Below are 12,786 nucleotides of genomic sequence, written 5' to 3' on the forward strand. Positions count from 1 at the left end.
CTCTGTGCTGACAGCTCAGAGCCTGGAGCCTGCTTTAGGGTCATCTCCCTCTCTCTCTCTCTCTGCCCCTCCCCTGCTCACACTCTGTCCGTGTCTCTCTCTCAAAAATGAATAACAACATTTTTTAAAAATGGGGTTTTTTTTTATTTTAAAAAAACAACAACTAAGCACTTAGTCCACGACCAATAAATAGTAGCTGATGAGGAAGGCCTTGTCCCGGGGAGCTTTCAGGTGGAGTGAGGGGCTCAGCAACCAGGCTGGGTATTTCCCGTCACCTTCCCACCTCCTCTGGCCTGTGTCATCTCATCCCCATCCCCATTGCTAAATTCTATCTTCTTTTTCCTCCTTCATTCTTTTCCATCTTCTCCCTGCCCTCTCCACCTGTCCCCCTCTCTTTCACGATAGAGCAAACCTCTATCGTAGGGGGTTTTTTTGCCTCTGAACCTGTGCTCTACGGAGCAACAAGAGTTTTTTGAGGGTACTGATGACACCCCACTCCTACAGGTCCTCTCTCCTCTCTCTCCAGTTCTTTTTACTTATGGGGCTTCCGGGCAAGATTTTATTTAAAGAAATAGTTTCCTGGCTTGAAAAAAAAAAAAAAAAAAAAAAAGTCTGCTGAAAACTGATGGTTTCATTTGCCTGTTCCATGTACAGAAGGTGCCATGGGCTCCAAGACATCAGGCTTCCAGGGCCTCACCAGCCAAAGAGATCACATTCCCAGATCAGAAAACCAAAAGAAGAGTTCATTTTTAAATGTTTGGTTCTTCCCAGCTTAAAAGAGCTTCTTGTCTCTTTTTTGTACTTTTGATTCTTTTCTGCTTAAAAAAAAAAGGGAGAGAGCTAAATCTGCAGCTATAACACGTGCCTCAGGGTACTGACACATAAGCTAAATAAAAATCTAAACCTAAGCGAGTGTCACTGGGCTATCATTTCATTTGAAACACACACTCTTCTATAAAGTACACCAAACTTCCAGGCCCGGGAAATACTCCTGAGAATATAAACAGCATTAACTTCCCTGCCGGGCTTAAGAAAAGCCTACTAATTACGGACACCATCAAGACACATGTCTAACGGGGTCACTGCTCCCAAGTCTTAGCAGAAAAGCAAATACTAGCCAATAATAGCAAAAGATTTTTAAAAGTGGACCTACTTAAAACCTCCCAAAGCACCCAAGACCTGAATACCGAATGATCCGCATTGATCAGGTAATGATTCAGGTATCACCTGAACTCCTGGGCTTGAACCAATATGGCATCTTTTCTCCTCCCCTTCCACCATTAACGAAAACCAATCTCTCCCCCACAGGCAACGTGAATGGACAAGGCTCTAGGATACAGGGTGAAAAGGAACATCTCACGATCATTCCTGGGAGCTCATCTTACCTGTCACATCATTTGCGACCGTGGAATCTGCCCAAGTCTTACTGACTGTTTCTGAAGTGGTGAAGGATGTGTATGAAGCTGTTGGGCTAAAGCCTGTGGTGTTATCCCCAGCTTGACCTTCACCTTCTGTGTGCGTGTACGTAGAAGCAGCTGAGTCCGTGTTTGTCCATGCTGGGGCCACACTGGTTGGACTGATGGACACAGCTTCAATGTCAGACACAAACAAGGATTCTATTTTAATATGGTTTCCCAAAAGAGGAAAGAAAAAATTATATTTAAAAAAGAAATATAAGAGTCAGGACTGCTCTGCATCTCTACGTTTCAGAAGTGAATTGTGCAATCACAGAATTTCATTTCCCTCTATTTCTCCTCCTGGACTTTCTTCCCACAAACTAACTGTAGATACATATATGTATATATATATACATGCATGCGTGTGTGTTAGTGAAACAGAAGGCTGAAAAACAGAGACCAAAATGACAGAGATTGGCAATGTTGGCTGTCACTTGAATACAGATTAAATCTATACAGGAGCTGATACAAAAAAAGACGTTAAGAAGCTAAATGAGTCTCTCGCCATTCTTAGAAAACACTGTGTGTGGAGAGGTTTTACATGGTGCAGAAGATAACTTTCTTGCCAAACCCTGATACTAGGAGGAAGCTCCGCCATTTTGGGGCACAAAGATAGCATGAGACAGAATAACATAAGGAGGAAAGAGCTGGTCTTTGAATTCAGAACTAGATATACGGGCCCACTCTGTCCCTTACCTCTGTGACCTAGAATCAGTCCCTTAAAGCCTCCCATTCTGGAGTTCCTCTATTGGCAGCTCTAATAAACTATTTTTAACATAAAGGCTTATTTTTATAATATGGTAACCAAAGTCACTGGATTTGGACATTTCAAAAACTCTGAGTTCAGAATCCCATCCTGTTGGTCATTAGCATGTGATTTTACTCAAAGCCCTGGGAGAACATTCTAATCATTTTAGAGCAATGGTTCAGAGACTTTTTAGTTTGCATTTCATTTTTCTTTCCAACGTTCTAGGCTTCAGCTGTGATCTGGTATCAATCACATCTACAGCCACTGAAATCCATCTCAGTAAGACACCAGGAAACTTTTCAGTGATAAACTGTGACTGATTTGAGCAGTCAGATACAGCGGTCACACAAACTAATAAAATGGCACCTCCCACTATATACTTGCTGTACAACAGGTTTTCATTATGATTTTTAAAACGAATCACAGTTCTCTCATCTCCCCTTTGCCCCCTTTTCTCCACGCACGTAAGTTTTCTTCTTTGGCACCGATGATTCAAGGCTACACAAGGTACCTACCGGTCTATTTACCAAACTGATTAACAAGCAAGAAAAAGCAACTGCGGAGCTCTTCTCATTGTTTGTACAGACTTTGCAGAATCACTGTTATTAACTGAGATTGCCTTTATTACAAGGTTTCAGCAAGATCTGCCCCCTTGCCGTGGCACTGGAAGAACATTCTAATTATTTTATCTCTATGGTTCACAAACTTTGGGATCTTACCAATCAGGGAAAAAAAAAGTCCCCAAATTTTGAGGACAGACAAGAGCTACCAATTTTTATTTATGCTAAAAGGTACATTTTTTTAACTACCAAATACGGTTATATTTATTTCTTATAGAAACAAATAATGACCAAAAAAAATAGTAAGGACATAATCCCAGAATATATGGTGCTTTCAACTAAATATGTTTAGCATCACTTAAATCTTACTATCATAGTCTTAGTTTTCTCATTTTACTCTAGACTAGGGAGAACTTCAATGGGCCAACGCTAGTTAGCAACCGGAACTCAGCCCTCCACATGGAAGCAAAATATATAGGAGGCTACGTCTGGTTTTCCAAAGGTTACATACACCCTGTATATCACTTTTAAAAATCATGGAGCAATGTATCAGCCCCAAAAAATATGTATAGGAAAACAGCACATAAAATAAATATAAATCATACTGCATTGTGACAACAAAGTCTTTAAAAAATCACCCACAGATGTAGGCTGGGGAAAGTAAAAATCACAGAAAATAGAAAATTTTTGTCAAAGTTGCGCAAATGATTGAATTCGTTCTTTCACGTGCTGTTTCCACACTCACCCCACTTCTAAAATAAAACTGGAAACTAAGAGTTTGAACAAATTTGCATTTTCTGTGATTTTCACATTGCTGTTAATGATGCTGTGTCCAGCAGGGGGCGATAACGAACAACACAAGAGAAGACCGGGAAGTGCTACTCACCGTCACCTGCGCACACCATCTGTAACAGAAAAAAAAAAACGGAAGTCAGTGCATTCATTCAGCCACGGAAAATGCAAATCAGGAATAAAGCAGTTGAGAATTTAATGATAGGGATGGGGTGTTAACGACTACATTAAAAAAGGCCTACTGGCAGGGACTAGGGTGTGGGGACACTGAATAAGGGAACTCAGTGAAACCAGAGGTCAGTTACAAACAATGGATTAACTCAGTTATATGGAGGCCGAGCCATCCAGTGCTCTTCCCCACACATACATCCAATACTGGGGCAGCTCCCAGGTCAGCCCTCTCCCCTGCCACTGCATCATGAATTGATGCACAGGGACACAGACGCACAATCAAGATTCTCTAGGGAAGCAAAAAGGAAAGCAGGACCATAACAACCCTTCCCCACAGCCATTTTCAGGTCGCACGTACAGAATGTAAAGCCAGGTGCACAACCGAAGAAATCTACTGGGTTTGGGATTTTCCTTGCGCAAAAATCCACCTTCTTCCTTCTGTCGGTAGGTGGCGTAATTTTTTTTTTTTTTTTTTTTTTTTTTTTTTTTTTTAATTACATGGCATGCAGCTTTGGGAAGCGTGAATGTTTGAAACAGGAACCTTCAAGATTATTCAGTTGAGTGTCCCAATCTGCCATCTTTAGATCCCCGGAGGGTCCTCAAAGATCTGCATCATGATCCATAAATGATTTCCCCATACTTTAAAAACCTAAAATAATTTGAAGTTGTACATCTATTGTTTAGTAAGCACACTTTTTTGGTTAACAGGATTTTTAAAAGTATGGCCCTCGTAAAGAGGAAAATAATCAAAAGGGATTCTAGTGGAAAAAATGTCCTCCAATTCCCCATCACACTTAAATAAAACCCCAAGTCTTAACCACAGTCTACATATCCCCCATGATCTCATCACGCCCTTCTCATTGTTCCTGAGGCTGGTTCTCTCTTACAGCCTTTACACATTGATTCCTTTCTCCAGAAATACTCTGCCCCAGACCTTCCTGTGTCATGGCCTAAAATGCCACCTCATCAGGCAGTCCTTCTCCAACCAACCAGCGGAAATTAGCAACTCTCACTCTCCATCACATCACTAGTATGTTTCCTCCTTGGCAATTTACCTCAATTATCTTCAGCCTCCTCCAACGAAAATGTATGCTCCATGAGAACAGAAACCTCGTCTGTGCCCTTGCCTAGAATGGTGCATACAGTAGGCACTCAGTAAATGACACTAAAGGAAAGAATGAGCCTCTTGTTTTGGAAAGGAAGTAATCCCCTAAGGCCTACAGGTGGAAAAACACTTGCCCAAGGTCCTACAGCAAGGCCAAGGTGGGACACGGCCAGGAGCCTAAGCACTCAACCCAACCCAAAGTAAATATCCTTCGGGCTTACCAAATGGAGAAGGCAAAGACAACATTCACTTTCATCTCACGGGTTAGGCAGATGGAAAAAAAGATCTGCTCGCCACCCTATCTTCCAGGGGCCCAGGCACCAATCCCCAAAGGAAGCGGAGTCTTCCTCCTCATTCTTCACACCCCACGAAATTCAGGGCCCACACCCTGTTGCTTCTCCTTTCCTACCCACCCACCCACCGCCCCCCCCATGCTTTCCATTTCCACCCCCACCCTACCCCCTCAAGCCCCTCTTCGTCTCAGGCCTACACTCTTTCAGCTCATCTTCCTGCCTCCAGCCCCTGCCGACCATCCATGCCAGGCATCAATCCACTAGTCCCTGGATGGACCACAGGAGACAGAAAGATGAGGAGCAGGTTGCTAAGCAAGTTAGCACAGGCAGCAAGCTTTTCTTTTCTTTTTTTTTCTTTTTTTCCACCCAGCAGTTGGAAAACATAAACTACCTGACCTCAAGACCCTAAAATGGCCTGTCCCAGCCCTCTGCAGTGTTATTATCTCTTCATATCTTCATATATGCCTCTACGTGTTGTATCCTGAACTGGGATTCATGCAGTCAACCATCCACCCAAACAGCGCCCACAAACATTGACGATCGGGGCCTGGTCTCTAACTGCTTTTAGGAAAGCAAGGGGAATAAGACATGTCTGTAAATAAGTCCTTCAAGGTAGAGTAGAAAGTACTGACAGGTCATTGACTAAGCAATTCTCAAGCGCCTGCATGTGCCAAGTGCAGTGTAAAGCCCCAGAGCTAAGACAGACAGACAGACAGACAGACAGACAGCCTCTGTGCCCTGCGGGGCTCACGGCTGAGAGAGACCGTTGAATCAAATGACAGGGCAGACAGAAGGTGCCCCTAAGGTAGGTACCACTCGCAGAAGAAAGTCAGAGGACGGTGTACACGGAAGGCCAAAATCAGAGGAGGGCGTACACAGAAGGCAAAGAGTGTCTGTGCCTTTCGATCTGTGTCCTATACAGCCCTAGACTCAGTAAACGTTGACTGGCTGATGATCATTACATGGGACAAACAGCTCTGAGTTCTAGAGGTGAAAGGGCAAGGGTCACCATCAATATGCACAGAGCCTGACTTGTCAGGCACTGTTCAGGTGCTTTCAGACATTAACTCACTCAGTCCTCTCAATAACTCTAAATGTAGGAGCAGGTCCCTCGTGGGCCAGTGAGCTGCAGCATCTGGATTTGAACCCAGGCAGTCTGACTCACGGTCCATGTCCTTAACCACCGGCCACCCTGCCTCCCGATGTAAAGCAACTGGTGAGAAATATACCAGGACTTAGGGAAGGTTTAAATATCGATTTCAAAAGCTATCAATGTCAAAACCTTTCTTCCTTCTACCCTCCAAAAACTCCAGCAAGCGAAGTGAAGAGTGTTCCTGACAAATCGGGGTACAGTTTCTCCCGGCAGCCCCCCTCAATGTGCCGCACAAACACACCAGCCGTGTCTCTTCGCGGCTCAGCGTGAAACGATCACACGGCTTCCATCTTCCCTGGCCTCACTCCCCCTTCTTTTCCTTCATCTTGACCTCACTGGGCCTGACTTCCTAAATAAAGCGTCAACACTTCAATCCTTTCCTCAGGACCCGGGGGACCTAAAAAGCCCAGACTAAAACATGAGACAAAGGGACACAAGAGAAGTCCATTAGGGGGCTTCCGAGGGAAAAGCTTGCTCACTAAGAAGAAGGAATTACATGGAAGAAAATGCCGTCCTAGTTTGCCGCACTTCATCGGATCTGCCCGTGATGCCTGGAGCTGCTACAGCCTCCGTGTGACAAGGAGGGGAGAAATCGCCTACCTCCTGAGGATGGCTGATGAGGAGAAAGGGGCAAACACCTGGATCCTCGTGCTACTAAATCAACCCATCGTACGCTTGTCCTACCGCGAGCCTTCTTGCCTAGGGAGATGCAACCCCCCTTTCATTTGGGGTTGTCTAATATTTAAAACCAAAAGAACACTGGTTGGCACAATAACAACAAAGGTAGCTAGTTTTCGCGTGAACCCTCATTTTTACAGATGAAGAAATTGAAAGGCCAATGATCTGTCGTCCAGGGTCACAGAGCTGGTCAGGGAGAAGTAAAACCAGGATGTAAGCCCCGGTCTGCCGGACCCCTAAACTTTTGCACTGATCACAGGAGAAAAAGACCCTTGCAAACAACACCCCCACAAGACACCTGGCATGGGAGAAACTTTGTAATTACTTTTTAAAAGAATACAATCCGGGCGCCTGGGTGGCTCAGTCAGTTAAGCGTCTGACTCTTGACCTTGGCTCAGGTCGTGATCTCACCATTGTGAGATTGGGCTCCACACTGAACATGGAGCCTGCTTAAGATTCTCTCTCTCCCTCTACCCCTCTCCCCTGCTCATATGTTCACTCGCTCTCTCTCAAATAAAATAAAATAAAATAAAATAAAATAAAATAAAATAAAGTAAAATAAAATAAAATAAAACAATACAATCAACAGAAAACTCATCTTTCTAAAATTAGCTCCAAGCCTACTTGTACCAGGAGGTGAAATAGGTTCACACACCAACCATGAAAGTTAACTGCAGAAAAGAGGAAGCTGGGGACAACTTCCCAGCAGTACCAGCTAAACACGATGAGAGTAACCTCTGCTCCTTCCCTTTCTAAGAGGATCCAGAAGAACTCTAGTGATTACTAATCAAGAAGGCATCCACAGAAATCATCCTGTATTCAAACGCCCTTCCACATCTGCTCCCTAACCCAGAGACCCCAAATCCTGATAGAAAAAGAAGGAAGCTTTCCATTTTACTGAATCTCCCAAAACAACCCTATAAAATAGAAATTATACTCCCCACTTTACAGATGGGGACACAAGGGCTCAGAGTACACAACCCGAGGTCACACAACTGAGTTTCCCGGCTGGTGTCACTTGCCCCAGGCACAGGAAGGAGAGATGACAACAGGTGCTTGAGGCTGGAGATAAAACTCTCTTCTCCTCCCTACCTCCCCCAGGGGCAGAAACTGAGCTAGATTTAGCGTGCACAGGCTGCCTGGTGCCAGCGGCACATCAGACTCCAATGTTTGTCCCCTTCTCATCCGAGGCTCCCAGGCGTCTCCCCCCTAGCTTCAGCAGACCCATCCATAAGAGGGTTATGAGTGAGCCTGCCCTGTGGCTAGGACTCAGGGGATGCCAGAAGTCACAGCCCCTGAACCCAAGCTGAATGAGGGAGTAGAGCTTCCAGAAAAAGGAGTGGGTGTCACAGCAGCACTATTCACAATAGCCAAGGCGGAGGACAACCTAATGTCCATTGACAGATGAATGGATAAGCCACGTGCTGTACAGCCATACAAGGGAATACCATTCAGCCATAAAAAGGAGTGAAATTCTGGTACATGCTACAACGTGGATAAACCTCAGAAACATTATGCTACATGAAATGAAGCCAGACACAGAGGCCCATATGTTGATTTCACTTACAGGAAATGTCCAGAAAAGGGAAATCCATAGAAACAGGCTGTGAGAAGACCAGTAATCGCCAGGGGCTAGCAAGAGGGAAAAGGAAGCATGACTGCTAACGGGTACAGGGTCACCTTTCAGGTAATAAAACTGTTTGGAACTACATAAAGGTGGTGGTTGCACAACACGCAACACGCTGAATGTACTAAGTGCCCCTGAACTATACTCTTCTAAATGGTTAATTTTATGTTACGTGAATTTCATCTCAATTTTTTTTTAAGATAGTAGGAAGGTAACTTTGTATGATCAAGTTCAGCCACTAGAAGGAAGAAGGGAAAGAAAGCTTCCTGAAGGAAGAGGCAGGAGGTGGGGGAGAAGAGGACGGTAATAAATAGGGAGGTTTTGGAAAGAAGATTTGGAAAATTAGAAAAGGGAGAAAAGGGGGCACCTGGGTGGCTCAGTCAGTTGAGCATCTGATTCTTGATTTCTGCTCAGGTCATGATCTCAGGGTTGTAGGACTGAGCCCTGAGTCGGGGTTCCCGCTAAGCGTGGAGCCTGCTTAAGATTCTTTCTCTCTCCCTCTCTCTCTCAAAAAAAAAAAGAAATGAAATGAAATGAAATGAAATGAAAAATGAGAAGAAAAAGGAAAAGAGAAAAGAAAAGAAAAGAAAAGAAAAGAAAAAAGAAAAGAAAAGAAAAGAAGAAAAGGGAGAAAGCACCATGAACTGGAAATTAGAAAGCTGAGCTGGGCAAAACTGCCTGACCAAAGGCACTCTGGGCAACCTCCACTTTCGCATTCTGAGGATAAAAAGGAAGGAACTCGAGTTTCCTGGACACCTACTGTGTGCCAGGCACTGAGGTGTGCTTTCTACATCCCTTGTCTGAGCAGAGTCATGGAATCACAGTTAAAAGCTTAGGATCTGGAATCAGATTGCCCGGGGGGGGGGGGGGGGAATCATTCAGTTTCACCATTTACTGGTTCTGTGACTTTGGGCAGGGACCTTAACCTCTCTGTCCCTCCGGGGCTACATCTGTAAACAGGGATGATAATCATGCCTGCCTTGTTGTGGTAAGGATGAAAGTAGGTGATGTCTTTAACAGCTATTGCTATCACCATCATCTTTAAATCTTCAGAGCAACTCTGCAAGGTACTTTCATCCCCATTTTACAGATGACAACACCAAGGCTCAGATCCTACTGACAAAACCAACGGGCAATCTGAAACTCCTATCTGCGAAGCATTTAAATGAATGAGCAACAGCTCAGTTACAGAGGTAGGCACTGAGGCCCAGAGGTAGAAAGCGGCTTACTCAAGGACACATAGCCAGTGAGGAAGCACCAAAACCAGAACGCAGGTCTTGATTTCTACCTCAACCTCAACCACTTTCACTAAGCTTCCCCAACCCCTTCTCTCCTGGGATGCAGACACAGATGGAGTACTCATAGCTCACCCTCCTTTCTCACTACTCCTCTGCAAAATCCCCCATACAGATGACCCAAGACTTCTGCAGGCCCCCATGGCTGGGCAAATGAAGCAATCACTGAGATGAGAGATTAGGCTCACTGATTTAAGAGGAAGACATACGGACATACAAAAAAAAAAAAAAGAAAGAAAAGAGTATGATACTATCTTCAATTCTGCCACAGACTTCAAAGTCTGCTGACCTCGACTCCCCAGGCTCAGTAGAAACCTACTAGTCAACCAGATGGCTGGTATTAACTGACCATCCTACACTGAATAGCAGAGTCACCTCCAGACTCTTTTCCGAGAAGCAGACCCCGGCTGTTGAGCCTTCCAGCCTTATTCATCACTCCCCTCCCCGAATGTGTTCCTGTTTCACTTTGGTTATGCCGATGTGATGAGCCAAACAAAGTTCTCGTTCTCTTTGGAAACTACCACCGGTCCTGAAACTATAGTTCCAGGCAGAAGGATCCTCTTCCAGGACCCCCGGAAAACCAAACTATTAATATTGCCCTCAATGCCAACACAACGCAGCCAAAGCTGCAGCCATTACATCAGTGGTCCACTCTGAACAGTGGATTCTTTCTACTCAACACCTAAATCACAGGATGTCATTAGCTGCATTTACCTAAAACTTTGAAATTCTCCCCAGCTCCTCTACATATAAATTTTACTCCTACATTCACAGCAAAGCACACACATATGGATTCTCTTCTCTCCAAGTCTCCCTGTAAATGGCCCCATTAAACCTGTCTCCCAGGCTATAACCAGAATAACCTGACCCCTCCCTCCCTTCGCCCTCCACCGGTACACTCAGTAGCCAGGTCCTAAAGATGCTTCCTCGCCCAAAGCACCTTGACTTCCCCCCTTCCATGCTGTGGCCACCATAAACCAAACCCTCTTAACCCCAAGCCCTAAATAACAGAAGCAGCCTCCTCCTAGGGCTCAGAAAAACTCAGGCCGTATTTATTTTTTGAAGTGCTCAGTATACACTTTCAAAAAATTTAAAAGTACCAGAAGCGGGTAATATCTGTTGCAGTATATTTTCCCTTCAATCCTGTCAGAGCGTCACTGTGACTCTACCCATAATCCCTCATTTGGAGGATAAAAGGCCAACACCTAAATCAAGGCCCTTTGTGATGAACACCAGAGGTGACAGCCAGGCCCTATTTCTTCATCCACACCCCTGGCTGCCCCTCCTCTAACCTCTCCCTACAACGCACGGTGAAAAATAAATACAACCACTACATTATTCTTTCTAAAACATGCTAATATTCACCGGGATCCTGAAAGGGACAAATGGGCACACTCAACCGGGGTGGGGGTGGGGGGTCCTGAAGACAGTTTAAGAGTCTCTTTACAAGAGTGGGGGTGGGGTAAGTGGAGCCAATAAGGGACGGGCAAGAATCCTAAGGCAGCAGCAATGGGGAAAGAAAGGAAAAGGATTGAGGGACTGCTCCTCCCCCATCTCTATCTGGGAGAAGTCAAGGGCATCCACTGACATAGCCCATGGAGGTCAGCCTCCTCCCAGTGGCAGGGAAGGTGGAGATGAGCAGGCAAGGGTCTACAGGGCTGCACAAAGGATCCACACCACAGGGCTCACGTCCCCTCACCTCTGAGAGCCTGTGACTATGGTAAGCACAGCCCAGCATGGTGACCAAGAGGTTTAGGTTCAACTGCCCCCAACAGTCATGAGTGGGGAGTGGGGGGGTGGGGGGTGGGGGTGGTCGTAAGGGTCTCACCAAACCATCCAGTTCATCACTTTTAAATAGTGGAAGGATATACATAACACAGATCCCACATCTGAGATCTCCCTGAGGCTCAAACAAAACAAGGATTCTGGATTCCCAGCCTAAGAGCTGTCTTCCACCTCACCTAACCCCTGAAGCTGCCACCTGTCAGCTCCCTTGATGACCTTCTCCCTTGATGACCTTCAGGAAAGCTCCAGCCCCCAGCTGCTTCCAGATTCTGAGCCCCTTTCAGTCCTTGCCACCCAGGCCTTCCCCCCACCCCCAACCCACCCTGCCCCAGACCCTGCACCGCAACAAGATACCGAGGGCACTTAAGGCGGTTCCGGGTCCGACTCTCCAAACAAAAGAGGCAGGAAAGCACGTGACAGTGCAATGTGGAGCCACCCCACTAACCAGGCAGGGGGTGCCCAAGGACACTGTGAACTTGGGTCTGAAGGGGCTTGAGGGCGATGTGTCAGGGAAGAGTGGTAGAAACACCACCTAAAGAGGGACTCCCTGCAGGTACTTAATGCTGGTTGACTCTACTTGTTACGATACCGATTGAGCTCTCAACTAGCCTTACAGCAATCCCAGGAGGCAGTAACGGTGTTCATCCCCATTTTCCAGATGGAGAAACTAAGCCCCGGAAAACTGAAGGTCCTGATCCAGCATCTTAACAGCTAGTAAACCTAAGATTCTAGCCCAGGTCTATCTGACTTGGAAGTTCTATACCTTAACCCCTCCCAGGAGCACTCAGTTGGCTTGTCCCTGAGCAAGTCTCCACTGAGACTACGGAACCCAAGTGACTCCAGGGCTGCCGGCCACGAACCCCTGCCTGCCAAGGGTGTTGGGGACAGGTTCTAGCAACGCATTTAAACGGACTCCATTAAGAAGGCTTCTGCACTGCTCTCGAAAAGAGCAGAGTCTGAGGGTGAATTCACAGAGCAGCCTGGATTTTAGCAAGTGACAAATCTTCAGGTTTTCCATTATACACGTTTGGTTTTTAGGGATGGATAATAAGTGGCTGAATAACACAATGGGTAACAATAGACTCTTTATCCTTCTAAAACCAAGCCCACGCACCATATGAC

General features: G+C 45.7%; 1 protein-coding gene across 1 annotated transcript in view; it reads right to left on the reverse strand.

Moving 5' to 3' along the window:
• The window catches only part of PTPRJ (protein tyrosine phosphatase receptor type J), a 172,548-nt gene that overhangs the window by 49,739 nt on the left and 110,023 nt on the right, over window positions 1–12,786 (reverse strand). The window contains exons 2-3 of the mRNA XM_078433472.2: window positions 3,652–3,670; window positions 1,386–1,589 (exon numbers count right to left, since the gene is read on the reverse strand). Of these exons, the coding sequence (XP_078289598.2) occupies window positions 1,386–1,589; window positions 3,652–3,670 (223 nt within the window). The remainder of the gene's footprint in view (window positions 1–1,385; window positions 1,590–3,651; window positions 3,671–12,786) is intronic.

Source organism: Panthera onca, chromosome D1, assembly GCF_046562875.1.
Source record: "Panthera onca isolate mPanOnc1 chromosome D1, mPanOnc1 haplotype 2, whole genome shotgun sequence".
Lineage (NCBI taxonomy): Eukaryota > Metazoa > Chordata > Mammalia > Carnivora > Felidae > Panthera > Panthera onca.